Raw genomic sequence first — 20,723 nt, forward strand, 5'->3', positions numbered from 1 at the left:
TTCCCCCACCTGACAAAAAGGAAGGAGTGGGAAGGAGCAAAAACTAGAGTGAAGGCCCCACAGGTAATGACCTTGGGTCCCTGGGACAGAAAGCCTGGAAGTATTACAGAGGTAGCACAGTTAGAAACCAGCTCCAAACTTGGCTCTTCAAGTCAACAAAACCGAAGTCCCCTGATTGGTAATGGGTTTGTTTGAAGTTTCACATTGGTCAACTTTCATATATGGATTTCCTAACAAGAAACTTGGTTGGCTGACAATTTACAAGTGTATAGAAATGATCTCTAGGAATTGGTTTTTGTACAAAGACAAGTTTAAGTTTGAGATGTAATCATAAGGCAAGTATTTTAAATCTTGCTGTTTTCAATAAAATAATTGGGAAATTGGTATTCTTGTATAGTAATGTGAAAAGTCAAATCCCTGGCATAGAACATACTTCCTAAATGTTACGGAAATAATGAGATAAAGGGGAGAAAAAGGTAGTGGAACAAAAGTACAAATACAATGTGGAATTAGTCTCCTATAGACGAAGGCAGGGATACATTTAAGTTACTGTAATAAAGTGTGTATGTCTATGTGGAATAAGGACCTTAAATGTTTCAAAATGATGTAAGAATAATTGGGTATTGATACAACTGACTGAAGAATTGACTAGCTGTTATTTTATTAATTATTGAAATATCTTCAGTTTGGGGAAAAGAATTTCAATGTAATTTTCTTAGAGGGAGCTAACTTGTGGAACACATTTTCATTCATGGAAAAGTTAACTTCATTTAAAGTTTGTTACTGTTATGTTTATACTGTGTGTTCTTTGGTACGCAAAGACCTAGAGAGTTTTATGAGGAGTAGAAAGTTCATAGTTTCTGATATTTGAAAAGTTCTCAGGGGAACCCTCATTTGGTGGGGAAGATTTTGCTGTTTTGATCTTTATTCCATGACATAAGCATGAGTTAAAGTTAGTGTTTGAATTTGTCATATATAAGGTTCAATTCCTGAAGTGTCTCATTCCTTTAGATTGAGCATGGCTAGAGAAGAATAAATAAGCTTGAAAAACATGGAAATTGGTTCGTACCTTAATTTGTGATCTTAACTGGACATTTTATTTTCTGTTGTTATATAATCAGGAACTAGAACACGTGTAGAATGTAGAAGTAGTGTAGAAGTAGCATGCAAGCTACTTAAGGCTCACTTTAATGATGTTCCTTAACCAATGTGAGATCATAGTCCCATCCAAGTCCCATTGACTTCAGCTACTTAAGTAGCTGAAACAAGGTGCTAAGCACTTCTTTGCTTGCCATTACATAGAGCTATAAGGGAACTCAGAGGCTGTCTAGTCCAGTCCCACTCCAATTTAGAGATGAAGAAACTGAGGCCCATTCAGTCAAAGCCAACTAGGAATGCCAGAGATGAAATTGCTCTATTTGCTGGAAAGTCTAAACACTCCTTGAAAACCTCATTTGCTTGATCATTTTGATGAGGGCATTTTTGACTTCCTTGTTCCTCAGGCTGTAGATCAAGGGGTTCAACATGGGGATGACCACTGTGTAAAAGACAGATGCTATTTTATCAGTGTCCATGGAGTGGCTGGAGCCAGGTTGCAAGTACATGAAGATGATTGTCCCATAGAATATGGAGACAGCAGTTAGGTGGGAGGCACAAGTGGAGAAGGCTTTCTGGCGACCCTCAGCTGACCTCATCCTTAGGATGGCAATGAAAATGAACAGGTAGGAGATCAAGATGACCAAGAGAGTAAAGAAGACATTAAAACCAACAACAAAAAAGACCACCAACTCACTGACATGAGTATCAGAGCAGGAGAGAGCCAGGAGTGGGGGGATATCACAGAAAAAGTGACGGACCACATTAGAGCTACAGAAGGAGAGGCTGAAAGTATCTCCTGCATGGATGGAAGCATTCACAAAACCGCAGACGTAGGAGCCAATGACCAGACAAATGCATACACTCACTGTCATGGTGGTGGTGTAATGGAGGGGCTTACACACAGCCGCATGGCGGTCATAGGCCATGGCAGCCAGGAGGTAGCATTCCACTGTGGCAAAACCGGCAAAGAAGAAGAACTGGGCAGCACATTCTGAGTAGGAGATGACCTTGTTCCCTGAGTAGAGGGCAGCTGCCACCTTGGGAGCTACAGCTGAGGAGTAGCCCAGATCTACAAGGGAAAGATTACTGAGGAAAAAGTACATTGGAGTGTGGAGGCGGGAGTCAGAATGGATCAGCACCATCATTCCCAAGTTCCCTACAAGGGTGAGAAGATAGATGAACAAAAATACCAGGAAGAGTGGGAGATGAAGCATGGGGTCATCTGTCAGACCCAAGAGAATGAACTCTGTCACTTCAGTGATGTTTCCCATGGCATTTGGCTCCTTCTTGTTTCTCCTACCTATGGAGAGAAAGAAAGGGTGCCAGTGAAATCAGGATGTGGTCATTACCTCATTCAACAAGCAGTTACTGACCACCTACTATGTGCCAGACCCTAGGCTATATGCTGGGGACACAGGAAGAAAAAGTAAGAAGCCCCTGCCCTCCTTGGGCTTAGCTTTCATTCTGTTGGTGGCAACTATGTATATGCCCATAAATAAATAGAAAATCTAGACAAAGTAGGTAAAATATACAATAGGAAGAGAGATGTAAATACCAGGTATCCTCATGTAATAAGTGACTGATATGGCTTCTCCTGTCTACATTCTGCTCATTTCTGAAATTATAAGGAAGAAAAGAAAAACTCATCAATCCACAATTATCGTTTAAATGATGGGGGAGGACAGACATTAGACATAAAAAAGGCATAAATCCAAGCAAAAAATCACATAGAATATAAAATTCTGTCTAAAATATGTTTCTTTTAAGTAGGGGTTAGATCTTTCCCCAACAAGTACGGCACAAGTACCAGGTCTGAATTCAGGAAGATTTGAGTTCAAATCTGGCTTAGACACTTCCTGGCTGTGTAATCCTGGGCAAGTCACTTAACCTCTGTCTGTCTCACTTGCCACATCTATAAAATGGGGATAATAATAGCACCTACCTCCCATGATTCTTAAGAGGATACAATGTCTTTCTCAAAGAGGACCAAGGAACTTAACTTGCAAGTGAACTGGATTTAAGTGAGGCAGAGCTGTGGAAAGTCATCCGCCTCACTCTCTCCACCAGTGGTCACAGTTGGGGACAAGACACAGGTCAGGAAGACTGGTGATTGCCCTGATGCAGTGGGAGACCTTGGCCTTCATAAGCTATGATCTTTCTGAGGTTTCAGTTTGTCTGAGGCAACATCCATTCAGTGCTTAAAGGACAGGTAAGAATGGAGAAGAAAAATGGTATAGTTTGTTTGCCTTCTCAAAAGAATCACTCTGGAAGGGGAAGACCCTCAGGGTTTCTGGCCAGAACAGAAGCAATACTATTCACACTCACTCTGAGCCAACAAATCCCAAACAAAGACCAAGGGAGACTTGGGCTGGGGCGGATTACTGGCCAGTCAGTGAGAGCCAGACTGATTAAGGTTTGAAGGCATAGTCAAGTAGCTCAGTTTGAATCCCAGTGTGTTTTATCAAAGTCTGGTTTTTCAGAGCTATATTTCAAAAAATCATAAATGAAAACTGATGATAAAACAAGAGAAGATTTATACAGCTTTTTGACAACCTTCAAGTACTATATAAATGCAAACTTTTATTCTCGAGCAGGCCTCTGTGACTCTAGTCCATGCCTTCTACCTGGTTATTATTCTATGAAACATAGAATAGTTTTTTGGAAATTGTTTAGAAAAGTCAGTGCTTTAAGCTCTCCCTACCCCCCAACCTCAGGAGGAGGGTAAACCAATTAGTAAAGATCTAACTCCTAATTAAAACCAAGGTATTTTAGACAGTTTTATTTTCCATGTGATTTTTCCCTTAGATTTATGCCTTTTTTTTTTGACTATAGCTATGCTGATCCCTAGGTAGAGCAGAAAGCAGGGTGGGGCCAAGGTGGAAAACTAAATAGAGACCAGACAAAAGCCTCCCAGAGGAAATTTCTTCCTCAGTCCTAACCTCAACCAGCAGTGCTGAAGACTACCAGGGTGTATTCCCTCTCCTTTTATCAGTGCAGAAGTCTCAGTGGCCCAGAATGGGACTGCTTCTCCTGATAACTACAATGCTCTTCCTCCTCAGTTAAGGAAGAAGAAGCCTCAGAAGGCATGAAGAGGGAGCTCAGCTCCACACAGCTGTCTGAGGCATAATGATTGCTATTACTCAAAGGATAAAATTAAGTGGAGGGACCACCAGGCTAAGGTTGGTTCTGCCCCCAAGAAAAGGGGCCCCTGAAAATCCATTCCTTTGGACATTAGAGAAGGAATGACAGTGGGATGAGAAGGAGAACAGGAGATATTTTAAAGCTTTGCTGGTTCTAAAACTGCAGTAGAAAAAGGAGAAGACTAGAAACCCTCAAAAGCAGTCACAGTGCCCTTCTGATGTGGATACAAAGGTGCCCTAAGGGTTAAGATTAAGAGTTGCTTTTATAGTACCTCGTGAAGCCCCTAGTTTATTCTCTAACCTGAAGGCGCCCTGAAATCTCTTTCCTTATCTTGGAATACCACAAAACTTCCCCCTTATATTGGGACCATAAAATTCCTTATCTCCACCCATCCTGGGTCATAAAATTTCCTCTGTCTTCATCATCTTTGTGTCATTATAGCAGCAAGCACCCTAGCATACCCAGGGTGGCTGCCAACACAGGTTCTTAGACCTGCCTTTCAAAAAGAGAGCAACTCAAAATGGATTAACAATCTTGCTTTATTCAAACATATGTCATTTACCAAGTTCAGGGGGGAAAGGTCAGCATCCCAAACTTCAGAGTTGACAAGCAGACAAAAAATACAGACAGACAAACATCAGGAGACAAGTTTCCAGCTCTCTGACCATTACATCCATACCTAGTCAGTTACCAGAGAGGGCACCACCAACATCTGGGTTTTCAAAGCTGAGGTGCTCAACGGCTGCCCAGAATCTCATCTGGTCAAATCACACAACTCTTCTCAAAGTGAACCCCAAAACAAAATCTCCCATCAGGGTATATATAGCCTCTCCTGGGTCAGAGAATGTCACAGCCCTCTTGACCCACTGCCCAATCACAAAGTAACCAGGTGTGGGCTTTCCTGAAAAACAAGCCTCCTGCCACAGGCTCCATGGGACCACATTCAACTTATTAGGGGGAAGAATATATTTTCAAATCAAGGAACTTTCTATGAGTCACTTAAGCCTATCAAAGGGCCTACGAGCAGGGAAGATCTTAGATTCCCACTCCCATAATAGTCATAAATCATCCTCATCCTTCCCTAAATCTCCAACCCCATTAAAGACCCTAAAAATTACAACAACATCCTATAGGTTGTGTAGCTTTCTGCCTCATTAAGTCTGGTCCTTTTCCTACATCAGTGCTTTTGTTTAGTTCCTTGTTAAATCTCAGACCCATATGCTTTTGCATCAATAAAGCTCCCATTGGCTAAAGAGAAGGTCTAAGCGAATTCATTCACATCTGAACCAGCTCTCCCAACTCTGATCTCAACACTTCTAGCCTGAAAACCTCCACTTAGTGAACTGGCATTGGGGAATTCATTGTAGATTTTATAGAGGTTGTTCCAAGCCACATTCATTCTTCCTAATAATATAATATATCATAATATATATACATATATATGTAATTCACAGATACAGGATAAGAAAGAACCCATTACAGATGAATGAAAGTCCAAGTAGCATCTGTGATACAATGCCCTAGCTTTGTAGTCAAGAGAGCTGGATTCTAATTCTGTCTCTGTCATAAACTGAATGTGTGACCACAGACAAGTCACTTCTCCTCTCTTGGTCTCAGAATTATCATCTGTAAAATTATGGGATTTGGATCAATTCAATAAGTATTTGAGTGACTACATAAGTGCAAGGCACTGAATGCAAAGACAAAAATTCCCCTGGCCCAGTGCCCCCCATCACAGAAACAAGCCCTGAGGTCTCCCAGTGCTAGCTGGGAAAGTCATCTCCTTCTCTCCCCTGTTCCTGGTTGCCTCTCATCTACCTAGTGGCAGGAGAGGGACAGTGGGGATTGCCCCAGATCCCAGAATTTTGTGGGCACCAATTGGCTTTGCCTTAGAAATGCTCTTTCTGTACTCTCTTTAGCATGGTTTGGGAATCTTTTGCTCCCAACTGTGAACCTCTGTCTCCCAGAATATTTTGTACACCTCCTACCTAGGTTGTGACTACTGCCCACTAATAGTTATTAGGGCATACATACCTGGCTCCATGAGGATTTGAGAGCTTTCTGTGATGTGATGGTTAGTTTACAGCTGGTCTTAAATTGAAAGGATTTATGCCCAGCAAAAAGTTAGTCATGACTCTCCGATGGCAAATGTCTCAATTTTCCAGGATGCTTCTGAGGTCAAGAAAAGAAAATAGTCTTAAAAACATGAATACAATCATTACAAAAGGTATGTTCTTAGATCCTGAATTTGGATTTTTGGTGCAGATGAGGCAGTATGTCTCTGATCTCCAGGAGGTTTCAGAGAGCAAAGTATTTGCACAGGTTGTGCTAGGAAGTTGCTTTGAACTAAACTCAGTTGCTGTGGGGGGTAGGGCTCATGGTAGAAGGGGAGATGGGTCTGCCGTGGGATTCCAACGTGAGAGAGACACATCCCACTGATCACAGGTGCTGAGATCAGAAAGAAACTTGCATATGTATGTGTGCTCAAGTCCTCTGGGGCAGAGGTCTCCTATGGTTGAGTCTCCAGCTTCAGAGTTTTGTTTACAATTAACACAAGTAATTAAACTGTTACATCTCAGAATGGAAGGAGGCGGCATGACAGAACCCTAATTGCTGCACAGAGGGAGATTGAAAAGCATAGATGAACCAGGGAGAATTCTCTGATCATAGTCATGGCATAGTAGACCCAAATGTGTCTTAAAATATAAAGTCACAGAACTTTGAAGGATGTTGGAACATGGGACCTTAGAAGGGTTCTTTGACATACTGTGTTTTATGTTCTAAGCTCCCTTTCCGCTCCAACATTCTATTTCCTAAGGTCCCTCCCAGATCACACACTATATTTTAAGGTCTCTTCTAGCTCTGACATTTTATCTTCTGTGATCTGAGCTGAAAGGGACCTTTGATACTGATGTAGTCTAGGCTTCTCAATTTACAAAAGATAAACTGAGGCCCAGAAAGAAGAGTCCAAAGGTACATAGTTTGTCCAGTTCTCCCCACTTTAAAATCACAAATCAGCATATATCAAGGAGGAATTCTTTTATCAACAGGTTTTCAATTGTTTGATAGAATTGACACTGTTCCCAACTAATGAAATTACAAAAAAAGATGCCCTACATACATAAGGTTAAAATTATACAACATTTTATAGCTACAAAGCTCTTTAAATGTGATATAGTCACAGAATATTAACAAAACAGATAGCTTAGTCCAAACCTCTAATTGTACAGATGGGGAAAGTGAGACCCAGACAGATGACTTACCCAAACTCACAAAGCCAGGCAGAGTTTCTAGACCCTGATTCTAGCCTCTGCCACTAATATAATCCCCTGTGCAATGCATCAGAATTCCTCCTTCCACACTCTATTTCTTCATGTCTTGATTGTAATAACAACCCTAGGGCAAATAGGTGGTTCAGGGGATAGAGCACAGGGCTTAGAAACAGGAAGAAGGGAATCTACCATACCCTGTTGGCCACTCGTCACCAGATATCTCAGGTGAGAAGACCTCAGACACTGTCCACGCCCCACCCAATGAACTAGGACCCTGAGCCTTCCATCTCCTGCTGCATGCAGTGTGTGCTTGAGCAAAGGCTGCTGGGGGCTAGGCTGCTCCCATCAGCCCCACAGCAACCTTTCTATCTGCAATTGCACAAGCCACTTTCTACCTCCCGCTTCCAGCCCAACCCCTCAACTAGCATGTGGAGACCTGGATAAAAAGTGTGTCTTATTCTGGTCCCCCTGAAAGTTCCCTCCCCTGCCACAGGCAATATAGTAAGTCTTTGAGTAGCCAGTAGAGAGGAAATAAGATTGGCAAAGGAGAACCTGGAAGTCACAGAAAAGCTGTTCCCAAAATTAAAGGAGTATAATTTACAAAGCATATCATACATTAACCAAAGTTCACATACTGGTAATGTGTGCTGAATCAGCAGAAAACATCTAGGTGCTGCTCCTTCAGGTCTCTAGCCCTATGATATGCAAATTCCATGCAAGTTCCAGACCAGCAGAACCCCAAAAGATGTGGATAATTTTGATATGATATAGACGAATTAACTTTAAAGTTTTACCAATAACTTGGAGATTTGAATATGATAATGAACTAACTCCAAGGTGGCATAGATCAGAGCTCGTCTCTTCCCTCCCCCCCAAAAAAATCAAAAATGAGACCTCAAACTCCTATCATCAAGGATTCTTTCATCCCCATCAAGTCCTTGTTGTCAAATGCTCCCAACCATAATCCATGGTTCTATGAGTAATATTTTCCACTTCTCCCCATCCTGATCCTCCTCCCTATTCCATCCCCCCCATTCCTTTACCACTTTGACTCAGTACCTGCAGCCCCACTTCCCACAAGCTTTCCTAGCTCGTACCCAAAGAATTGGACCTCCCTAATCCTATTTCATAATTTCATTATCAATCCCAGAACCCTTCAGTACAAAGAAGGGCAGCCAACCTTTTGACTTCAGATATCCCATCTCCCGTCATCCCTGTTTTTAGAGGACAGAAGAGTGGTTTTCTCTACTCAATAAGGATCACTCACACCAATACCGTGTTTCCCCGATAATAAGACACTGTCTTATGAAATTTTTTGGACAGAAAACCACCAGAGGGCTTATTTTCAGGGGAGGGCTTATTTTAATGAACATTGACAGCAATTTTAATAAACAGGTAAATGTGAACAAAAAAATGTACCTTTATTCAATAATGATCATGTCATCTTCTTCAACAACATCGTCATAAGTGTCCATACCCTAAATTCCGTCCTGGATGTCTTGTGCCTCCATTTCCTTCAGAAGAAGTGGACCCAATCTGTCATGTCCAGCAATATAGCTCTCTTTAAATGAATATGTCTTGTCCAGGTAACCTGCTTGTAGTGCAGCTCGGAGCGTGGCGTGCGTTTCACCCGGGGGGGGGGAGGTGGGACGGTGCATACAGAGGGTACCGTAATGTAGCATGTAGCGCAGGGGATCACCTTCACTACAGTAGCAATCTCAATAGGGCTTATTTTTGGGGGAGGGCTTATTTTAGAGGAATCTTACACAGTAAGGGGAGGGCTTATTTTCGGGATAGGTCTTATTATCAGGGAAACACGGTAATAACCTTCAAGTCTCAGTGACCACTGAACTCCTATAGATCATCATCCAAACCCCACTGCCATCCTCCTCAACACTTCCACGGAAAACTTACATGTTCACTACACCTGGCCTTTTAATTGCCTTCTAGAATGCTTATTCCATAGGCAATGAACTTCATTTTTTCCTCAATCTTGTCCTTTCCCATTCTTTCCTTCTAGTAGATTTTACTGAAGCCTGGCTTCCCTCTTATGACACAGCTTCCTTGGCTACACTTCCCAGTACTGGCTGCACTTTTTCTCAATCTCCTTAGCTCACTAGATGAGAAAGGGGACTTAGAATGCTCCTTGCTCCTCATTGCCCTTCAGGTTCTCCTCCTTTCTCCAACACTCTGTAACCTCACTTCCTTTAAGGTTGATGACATTCATCTCTGCCACTATTATGGGAATTTGTAATGGGAATGGGAATTTAAGATCTTCCCTGCCCCTAGGCCCTTTGTTAGGCTTAAGTGACTCTGAGAACCTTCCTTGGTTTGAAAATATACTCTGCCCCCTAATAGGCTAAATGTGGTCACCTGGAGCCTGTGGCAGGAGACTTGGTTTTACTTTGTGATTGGGCAGTGGGTCAAGAGGGTTGTGACATTATCTTATCCAGGATAAGGCTATATATACCCTGATGTGAGATTTGGGGGAGAGAGGGAGCCTGGGGGCTCACTTTGAGAAGAGTTGTGTGATTTGACCAGATGAGACTCTGTACAGCCGTTGTGTCCCCCAGCTTTGAAAACCCAGATGTTGGTGGTTCCCTCTCTCGTAACTGACTAGGTATGGATGTGATGGTCAGCTGGTTGGAAGCCTCTGTGCTGATCTGTTTCTCTGTCTAATTGTAACTTCTGCTTATAACTTGCTTGTATTTTGTTTGTATTCTCTGAAGTTCGGGGTGCTGACCTTTTCCCCCAGAACTAAGTAAATGACATATGTTTGATTAAAGCAAGATTGTTAACCTATTTTGAGTTGCTTTCCTTTAGAAAAGCAGATCTAAGAACCTGTGTTGGCAGCCATCCTTAGTATGCTGCCACAGCCACCCAATCAAAATCCTGAAACTATTATCTATAGATTCCCAAGTCATTCCCCCTCTTCCCTTAAAGAGTTTGATACCTGACTTAAAATTTTTCTCTCCTCCTCAACTCTTACCTCATACTAGAAAACTTCAACATTCATATTGATTCTTTTTCAAATATCCTAACCACTCAATTTCTCAACCTAATCACCTCCCATGAGCTATTCCATCACCCTACCTCACACAAAGATGATCATACCTTTGATCTTGCCATGACCCAAAAATGTACCACCTCCATGTTAAAGAATTCATAAATCCCCTTATCTGACAATAATTTGTTAGCTTTTTATCTCTCCCTTAGTCTTCTTTTATGTAATCTTACTCTTCATTTACACCACGACCTCCAATTCCTTAACCCTTCAATTCTCTCCCAGGTCATCTCCCCTGCCCTGGCCAATCTCTCCTTTTCTCACCATCTTGACTCCTTGGTGAGACAATTCAATTCTACATTGTCTTCCTCTCTTGAATCCCTAACCCTTGTATTATATCACTAATTACCCTCAGCCAAGGTTCAACCTGGATCAGTCCGACCATTTGGCTATAGACAGCTTTGATTACTTCATCTGAAAGCTATTCATATCTTTTCATCATTGATCAATTGGGGAATGGCTCTGATTTTTATAAACTTGACTCAGTTCTCTATATGTTTGAGAAAGTAGAAATTTCTCAGGTTTAAAAATTTTTTCACAATTATTTATGCTAACTGTATTTTGCTCCATACTATTCCCCACCCAATTTCTTATATTCTCTTTCTTCCCCATATGAATTATATGTGCATACCTTTTTGGCTGTTGTCTCCCCACTTTGAATGTAAGCTCCATTGAGTACATGGACATAGTTTTTTATCTTTCTTTGTATTCCCAGTACTTATGTGTAGCATGTGTTTGATAAATGCTTGTTGGCTGACTGGCCATTCCACTTCTTCCTTAATATAGAAGATACTCAGGCTAAACCTTACACTTGTAATAAAGTGCTTTCTGTGCACTCCAGGTGATGGACCTTAGAGGGTGATGATGCCTGTGCTGAACAGCAGAGGCTTCAAAATATGCAAGGCCCCATGTTTAAAGTTGTAGTCCCCATGAAAGAACTCCTTAAAAGTTCTAGGATGGTCAAATAGGGGATAACAAAAGCTCCCTTGCTGAACCTGATGCTCAGTCCCATGGGGATCTCCTTTTTTTCTGGATGGGCTTTCACTACACTACACACAGAAGAGCTTTTAAAAACCCCACTACTGAAAGTGCCAACTTGGAGTCTCAGTCTTCTCAACAAGAAGAAAAAACATAAAATGTTTCACATGAGTTTGTTTTATTTAACCTTTACCCTGATCCTGTGAGGTTGGCAAGACGGGCAGGCATCATCCTTGTTTGTTGTATTGGGAAAACTAAGACTCAGATAAGAATATTGAGTCTCAGAGTGGTTAAGGGTCTTGCTTAAGGACATACAGCATGTAAGTGAAAGGGACAAGACTCAAATCCAAGATAGTTTTCTATTCTTTCTATATGTCATTGGGCCCATAAGTAGTTTTTTCATGATTGTGTTCACTTAAAAAGAAGAATCAATCTCTTATTTCTCTATAATTGAAATCACCTAATATTTGGGGTTAGAGATAAATTGAAACTGAAAGCTCCATCAGTCACGTGATAAATGAGATGCAAAATTCAGCATTAACTCTCCCAACACATATATTCACAGTTTTTCAAGTACTAAAGCAAAGCAGTACAGTAGCAGGACTTGGGAATTGAATCAACAGCTCATTACTATCTTAATAGGCAGGTACTTTTGCAAGCTGCCCCCTGCTTCTTAGCAGCTGCTAATTAGAGTTAGCAGATAACATCAGAATGCATCTGGGATCTGGAAATAAATAGAAGTCTTGATGGGATGATTGATTTTTGTTTCCAAAGACATCATATAAACATTATTTGTGAAAACTAAGGAATAGATTTAAGGGGGTGGAGTCAAGGTGGTGGAGTAGAAACAGGACCTCCCCACAGCTCTGGCTCTCACCACCTCCAATCCATGTAAAAGGGGACTCTGAACAAACTTTGGAGCTACAGAACCCACAAAATGACACAGAGAAGCTAAGCTCCCACTAAGGACAGCATGGCAGGCCAGCAGGAATTGGCCAGCCCAGTGCTCTGGGAGCCCAGCCCAGCCCCACACAGAGGTTTTAGCCCCAGGGCAGGCCTGACCAGCCGCTGTCTGGAGGGACTCCAGATGACAGCAGCTGTGGCAGTCCAGAATTATCAACACATAGATGCAAAGGACAAAGTGAGAGGTCAGTGCAGTGTAGACTTTGGGATGCAGTAGTTGGGAGTGCATCGGCTTTTGTCACTGGGGCAAGAAGCCACTGCTGAGCAGCCGCCCCCATGTGGTAACTACAGATCATGTCCTGCAGAGTGAAGGGGACCAAGCAAGAGTCTGAGGGTTAATCGCTCTTGCTTTAACCTGCTTGGACTGGATTGCAGTCTAGGGTGGAGGTCCTGGGGTGTGTGACCAGGTTACCAGAGTGTGTGGAGGCTTCAGAGAGGGCACACAACTAATACCTCCGGCAGCTGAGAAAACCCCAGTGTTTGGTACAAAGCTCCCCTGTCTAGTGGCAGAGTACTACTGTGGCAAAAAGCCCTAAAATCAAGTAATTGAGTGGTAAATATGACCAGGCAAAGGAAGCAAAACAAACAGAAGAATCCAATATTAGACTCCTATTTTGGGGACAAAAGGGATCAAAGCATGGAACAGGAGGAAGACAATGAAGTAAAAACTCCTGCACAAAAAGCTTCAAAGAAAAATACGAGCTGGTTACAGGCCATAGAAGACCTTAAGAAGCAGATAAGTGAAGTAGAGGAAAAATTGGGAAGATAAATGAGAACAAGGCAGGAAAATTATGAATGTAATTGAACAGCCTGACTGAGGAAAATCACACCTTAAAAAATAGACTAACTCAAATGGCAAAAGAGGCTCAAAAAGGCAATGAGGAGAAGAATGCCTTAAAAAGCCGAATTTGCCAGATGGAAAAAGAATTTCAAAAGCTCACTGAAGAGAATCATTGCTTCAGAATTAGATTGCAGTAAATGGAAGCTAATGACTTTATGAGAAATCAAGGTGCTTTTAAACAGATGCAAACAAATGAAAGAATAGAAGGCAATGTGAAATATCTCATTGGAAAAACCACTGACCTGGAAAATAGATCCAGGAGAGATAATTTTAAAATTATTGGACTACATGAAAGCCATGACCAAAGTAAGAACCTAGAAATCATCCTCCAGGAAGTTCTCAAAGAAAACTGCCCTGATGTTTTAGTGCCAGAGGGCAAAATAGAGGTTGAAAGAATCCACAGATCACCTCCTGGAAAAGATTCCAAAATGAAAACTCTTAGGAATATTATAGCCAGGTTCCAGAATTCCCAGATTAAGGAGAGAATATTACAAGCAGCCAGGAAGAAACAATTTGAATATTGTGGAAACACAATCAGGATAACCCAGGATCTGGCAGCTTCTACACTGAGGGAATGAAGGGCTTGGAATATGATATTCCGGAGGACAAAGGAGCTGGGATTAAAACCAAGAATAACCTACCCAGTAAAACTGAGTATCATGTTTCAGGGGAAAATATGGTCATTCAGTGGAATAGAGGACTTTCAAGTATTCTTGCTGAAAAAAACAGAGTGAACAGAAAATTTGACATTCAGATACAAGAAGCAAGAGAAGCATGAGAAGGTAAACAGGGAAAAGAAATCATAAGGAACTTATCAAAGTTGAACTATTTACATTCCTACATGGAAAAAACAATAATTGTAATTGATGAAACTTTTCTCAGTATGAAAATAGTTGAAGAGAATAGAAATATATATGTGTCTATATCAGAGGATATACAGGCGTATGAATACATATGTGAGTGTGTGTATATATGTATACAGGTTTACATAGATAGAGGGCACAGGACCAATTTAATAGGAAGGGATGATACTTAAAAGGTGAAATTAAGAGATGAGAGAGGAATGTAATGAGAGGAGATGGGGAGAGACAGAATGGGGTAAACTAGCTCATATAGAAGAGGCAAGGGAAAATGGTTACAATGGAGTGAAGGATAGGCAGGCAAAAGGGAATGGGTCAACCTTATCCTCATTGAATTTGGCTCGGGGAGGGATCTCACCCTACAAGAGAGTAGGGGGGAAGGGGATAAGAGGGGGTTGATGGAAGGGAGGGCAGGCTGGGGGCAGGGGAGTTGGAAGCACCCACTTTTGAAAAGGGACGGGATCAAAGTAGAGAATAGAACAAGTGGGAGGTGGGATAGGAGGGAGGGAAATACAGTCAGTCTTTTACAATATATCTACTATGTTAATGTTTTGCATTAGCTACACATGTACTGAATTGATTATCTTACCACTAAGGGTGGGTGACTAGGGAGGAAGGGAATGAATCTGGAATTCAAAGTTTTAAAATCAAGTGTTTAAATATATATATATATATATATATACTATTATTAATATTATTTTACATGTAAGTGGGAAATAAGATATACAGGCACTGGGGCATAGAGATCCACCATGCCCTACTGGAAAAGTCAAAGGGGATATGGGAGAAAATATGGGAGAGAGCCGATTGGAGGAGGGGATATCCTGTGGGACTGCTATTTTGGGGCGAGGGGTAGGGGAAACAGGGAGAAAATTTGTAACTCAAAATCTGGCAGAAATGAATGATGTAAAACAGAAGTTAATAAAGCATTTGCAAAATGGAAAAAAAGAAAACTAAGGAATTATTCTTATACTAACGTAAGAGATAAATTTATTGTAGTAGAAGGGGAGGGTGTATGTAGCCCAGAAGTTGAGAGCAGACACTCTCTTTTGTTCTGAGAAGGCCTTTTTCCTGTGTATCAAAAGCTGCCAAGCCAGGTGCAACTCACTAAGGGTGAGACCCCTTAACCCAGACGCTGTCTTAGATACCGGGACTCTTCTTATGGATATCCTGGGTTGAATCTTCAACACACACTTTTGTCGATTCTCTTAGCAATTAAGAAAATGCATTTCCCATGCTATGGAGTTCATAAAAATCTGATGCAGACATCCTGGATGAGACTAGAAGTATTTATGGCTTCTTATTTCTTTGCTAAATAAAGCATAAAGAGAATGAGGATGAAAGGGGGAAGAGAATTGAAATGTGGAAATGAGAGATGGAAGAAGAGGTAGAGACCCACATAGGGGATGGGGTTTAGGTGTTTTCAGATAGGCTGTGAACCCTGAAGTGCCTGGCCAATAGGATACAGAGGAGGGAAATGTGAATCAGGATAACTCATAAAAGAGTTTGTAATTGTCCTAAAGTGTGTGCCTGCACCTGCCAGGTTACCCTTTTCCACAAAGGGGTATTGGCCAGGCAGGTCCTCTGCCCAAAATGATATAAAATTAAAATCTTTCTTTAATTCTCTGAGGCCATGTGGAGTTTTTTGGTAAGACAATTATTTCTCACAATAATGGGGCTCATCCGGGATTTGAAACATCTCTCACAGAAAGTGCTGGACAAGAAAGATGTGTTCCCTTGATTTTAATGGTCTTGTGCTTCCACATTCTCATTGAAGGACTGTTCAGAATCCCAAGACCATATTAATGAAAGAGGCTGCTGTGAATGTGGGAAAGAAAGGGAGAAAGAAAGCAAGTAGATACCCACAGCAGTCGGGCAACCTCTGTGCACAGACCAAGGCAGGAACAGGGGACTACCTATTACTGTTCTGATGCCTGGGAAAATACTGCTGAGCAAATTGGCAGAATGGAGAAACAAAGGTTCAAAGATGCCAGGAAATGGGTTTGAAATAGAAAACGTTATAGGAAGGTAGAAGAAGTTATGTCTATCTTCCTTTTGAGATGGATCTGTGAGAGGATTTTATTGAATCTAATATGGGTATTGACTATGCTGAAGATATTGGTTACTTGATTTGTGATTATTACTCTTCAATTAATTATCAAGCTCCAAGGGTGTCTGTTTGCAGGGGAAGCTGGCCACATCTTCTTAGCACTGATTCAAATTCCTTAGATCTCTTTTGCCTGGATCAAAAGCAGCAGTTAGGATATCGGCCTAGCACATTTTAAGCTAACATGATTTCAAACTTTTTACAAAACTTTCCCAGAAAACAGGAGTAAGGAGTTGAAATGTCTAAAGCAACTCTTTATCTGAAATCTCAAAGTGGGCAGGACTTCAGCTTTTTAAGGAAGTAGAAGAAAGCTTATTCAGAGCTGGGAATATACAGCCATGTACCTTTTTTTAAGGGTATATATAAATTTGTGGATAATGTTTACCTTTAAAATGCCAGGAGTATTGGACTTGAATATATATATATATACATATACATATGTATATATATTTATGTGTGTATGTATGTATAATTAAAATATTTACATATTGTTATTTGGCATTAAGAAATTTATTAACTACATGGCCCCAAGAAAGTTTTATTTTGTTGTTCTGTAGGGGGATGATGGTGGTGGGGATGAAGTATGGACTCTGGGAGCCCCTCGAACTCTCCTTGAGGTAGAGGCTCTGGGAACCTCCCTTGGATTCTTGATTGAATACACTCCCCAAATTCCTCCTCTAGACCACCCCTAGATTACTCCCACAACCTTCTCTATGCAAGACACCATCTCACACTATGTGGTGTGAGAGCACCATAGAATGCCAAAAAATAGTGAGAGCGACATAGAATGACCTAGCACAGACTTACTCTATTCTATAATGCAAGCGAACTTTTAATAAATTTTACTTTTCTTTGGCTGAAAAGTCTCAAGTCAAATTCATTTGGCAGGACCCGGCATGCTTTTATTTTGGGGTCTCCAGAGCAACCCTAACCCTCTTAGTGGGTAACCTCTTCAGCAGAGTCCACTTCCCAGGGAAAGAGTGGGGATTACATGATTGTAAAAAGTGCTTGGCACAGAACAAATGCTATCTAAATGTGAACTGTTTAAGTTAAATATAATTGCTCCACATTTGGTAATTTTATGTGGGTTTTCTTAGATATGACTATAATCTAAGAAAACATACTTCCAAGGAAGTTTCAGTTAAAATTCTTTTGTTACCACTTATGAAATTTGTCAGATTAACTAAGCAATTTGGAGTTATTGTTTAAATCAAGTTTTTACCAAAGTTTGTTTGTGAAAGGAAACGTAGTAATTATGAAAAGAAAAGACCTTGCAAAATCTCCTTTTGCAACTTTTGTCAATTATGTGCAAGAGGGTTTATGACCAGAGAATTTAGGTATTCTGTGATATTTAGGAATTAATAATATCAGGACAAATTATAGGTTTTTTTAAGAAAGGGAAATACCTTGATGAAGAAATGGTTTGCAAAATCTTTTGTATGATTTTTAGAAGGCCTAATAAATTTCTATTTGTAAGCTAATTTGTTGTAGTAATTTGATATTTATGACAAATTATGTCCAAACCTATGTGAATTATGGGAATCTTCTGAGTTTCTGGATGAAACCCTGATATTTGGGGAGTTATGCTTATACAGAGGTTTCAGAATGGTGAGGTAATTCTAGAGGACACAGGAGAAATTTTATGATCCAGGATGGGGGGAGACAAGGAATTTTGTGGTCCAGGATTGGTGGAAAATTCTGTATGTTTCAGGATAAGGGGAGAAGACTTTAACACTCCCCCTACTCCCTCTTCCTTAGTCTAGACGATAGCAAACAGTCACAGGGTTTTTCTATTAATCCCTCTTATCCCAGATCAGATTAAGAAGATGAAGATACCTTCCCCCACCTGACAAAAAGGAAGGAGTGGGAAGGAGCAAAAACTAGAGTGAAGGCCCCACAGGTCCCTGGGACAGAAAGCCTGGAAGTATTACAGAGATAGCACAGGTTAGAAACCAGCTCCAAACTTGGCTCTTCAAGTCAACAAAACCGAAGTCCCCTGATTGGTAATGGGTTTGTTTGAAGTTTCACATTGGTCAACTTTCATATATGGATTTCCTAACAAGGAACTTGGTTGGCTGACAATTTGCAAGTATATAGAAATGATCTCTAGGAATTGGTTTTTGTACAAAGACAAGTTTAAGTTTGAGATGTGATCATAAGGGAAATATTTGAAATCTTGCTGTTTTCAATAAAATAATTGGGAAATTGGTATTCTTGTATAGTAATGTGAAAAGTCAAATCCCTGGCATAGAACATACTTCCTAAATGTTACGGAAATAATGAGATAAAGGGGAGAAAAAGGTAGTGGAACAAAAGTACAAATACAATGTGGAATTAGTCTCCTATAGACGAAGGCAGGGATACATTTAAGTTACTGTAATAGAGTGTGTATGTCTATGTGGAATAAGGACCTTAAATGTTTCAAAATGATGTAAGAATAATTGGGTATTGATACAACTGACTGAAGAATTGACTAGCTGTTATTTTATTAATTATTGAAATATCTTCAGTTTGGGGAAAAGAATTTCAATGTAATTTTCTTAGAGGGAGCTAACTTGTGGAACACATTTTCATTCATGGAAGAGTTAACTTCATTTAAAGTTTGTTACTGTTATGTTTATACTGTGTGTTCTTTGGTACGCAAAGACCTAGAGAGTTTTATGAGGAGTAGAAAGTTCATAGTTTCTCACATTTGAAAAGTTCTCAGGGGAACCCTCATTTGGTGGGGAAGATTTTGCTGTTTTGATCTTTATTCCATGACATAAACATGAGTTAAAGTTAGTGTTTGAATTTGTCATATATAAGGTTCAATTCCTGAAGTGTCTCATTCCTTTAGATTGAGCATGGCTAGAGAAGAATAAATAAGCTTGAAAAACATGGAAATCGATTCGTACCTTAATTTGTGATCTTAACTGGACATTTTATTTTCTGTTGTTATATAATCAGGAACTAGAACACGTGTAGAATGTAGAAGTAGTGTAGAAGTAGCATGCAAGCTACGTAAGGCTCACTTTAATGATGTTCCTTAACCAATGTGAGATCATAGTCCCATCCAAGTCCCATTGACTTCAGCTACTTAAGTAGCTGAAACAAGGTGCTAAGCACTTCTTTGCTTGCCATTACATAGAGCTATAAGGGAACTCAGAGGTCGTCTAGTCCAGTCCCACTCCAATTTAGAGATGAAGAAACTGAGGCCCATTCAGTCAAAGCCAACTAGGAATGCCAGAGATGAAATTGCTCTATTTGCTGGAAAGTCTAAACACTCCTTGAAAACCTCATTTGCTTGATCATTTTGATGAGGGCATTTTTGACTTCCTTGTTCCTCAGGCTGTAGATCAAGGGGTTCAACATGGGGATGACCACTGTGTAAAAGACAGATGCTATTTTATCAGTGTCCATGGAGTGGCTGGAGCCAGGTTGCAAGTACATGAAGATGATTGTCCCATAGAATATGGAGACAGCAGTTAGGTGGGAGGCACAAGTGGAGAAGGCTTTCTGGCGACCCTCAGCTGACCTCATCCTTAGGATGGCAATGAAAATGAACAGGTAGGAGATCAAGATGACCAAGAGAGTAAAGAAGACATTAAAACCAACAACAAAAAAGACCACCAACTCACTGACATGAGTGTCAGAGCAGGAGAGAGCCAGGAGTGGGGGGATATCACAGAAAAAGTGATGGACCACATTAGAGCTACAGAAGGAGAGGCTGAAAGTATCTCCTGCATGGATGGAAGCATTCACAAAACCGCAGACGTAGGAGCCAATGACCAGACAAATGCATACACTCACTGTCATAGTGGCGGTGTAATGGAGGGGCTTACACACAGCTGCATGGCGATCATAGGCCATGGCAGCCAGGAGGTAGCATTCCACTGTGGCAAAACCGGCAAAGAAGAAGAACTGGGCAGCACATTCTGAGTAGGAGATGACCTTGTTCCCTGAGTAGAGGGCAGCTGCCACCTTGGGAGCTACAGCTGAGGAGTAGCCCAGATCTACAAGGGAAAGATTACTGAGGAAAAAGTACATTGGAGTGTGGAGGCGGGAGTCAGAATGGATCAGCACCATCATTCCCAAGTTCCCTACAAGGGTGAGAAGATAGATGAACAAAAATACCAGGAAGAGTGGGAGATGAAGCATGGGGTCATCTGTCAGACCCAAGAGAATGAACTCTGTCACTTCAGTGATGTTTCCCATGGCATTTGGCTCCTTCTTGTTTCTCCTACCTATGGAGAGAAAGAAAGGGTGCCAGTGAAATCAGGATGTGGTCATTACCTCATTCAACAAGCAGTTACTGACCACCTACTACGTGCCAGACACTAGGTTATGTGCTGGGGACACTGGAAGAAAAAGTAAACAGCCCCTGCCCTCCTTGGCCTTAGCTTGCATACTATTGGGGGTA

General features: G+C 41.0%; 2 protein-coding genes across 2 annotated transcripts; both read right to left on the bottom strand.

Annotated features, from left to right (window-relative positions):
* Window positions 1–1,191: 1,191 nt before the first annotated feature.
* LOC138177045 (olfactory receptor 5B21-like) lies at window positions 1,192–7,828 on the bottom strand. The gene is made up of 3 exons (XM_069108025.1): window positions 7,503–7,828; window positions 6,274–6,411; window positions 1,192–2,398 (listed from the first exon to the last, which is right to left on the bottom strand). The coding sequence occupies exons 2-3, from the start codon at window positions 6,281–6,283 to the stop codon at window positions 1,431–1,433; spliced, it is 978 nt and encodes a 325-aa protein (XP_068964126.1). The 5' UTR covers window positions 6,284–6,411; window positions 7,503–7,828; the 3' UTR covers window positions 1,192–1,430.
* An 11,339-nt stretch (window positions 7,829–19,167) lies between these two features.
* LOC138177046 (olfactory receptor 5B21-like) lies at window positions 19,168–20,518 on the bottom strand. Its single transcript, XM_069108026.1, has one exon. The coding sequence runs from the start codon at window positions 20,516–20,518 to the stop codon at window positions 19,580–19,582; it is 939 nt and encodes a 312-aa protein (XP_068964127.1). The 3' UTR covers window positions 19,168–19,579.
* Window positions 20,519–20,723: the final 205 nt, after the last annotated feature.

The sequence above is a fragment of the Petaurus breviceps genome, unplaced genomic scaffold, assembly GCF_028583685.1.
Source record: "Petaurus breviceps papuanus isolate PSGF00001 unplaced genomic scaffold, PetGlider_PUasm1.0 90330, whole genome shotgun sequence".
Classification (NCBI taxonomy): domain Eukaryota; kingdom Metazoa; phylum Chordata; class Mammalia; order Diprotodontia; family Petauridae; genus Petaurus; species Petaurus breviceps.

What these genes read in the sequence shown, in the direction of transcription:
- LOC138177046 (XM_069108026.1), bottom strand. Translation starts at nt 20,518, where the DNA reads ATGGGAAACATCACTGAAGTGACAGAGTTCATTCTCTTGGGTCTGACA.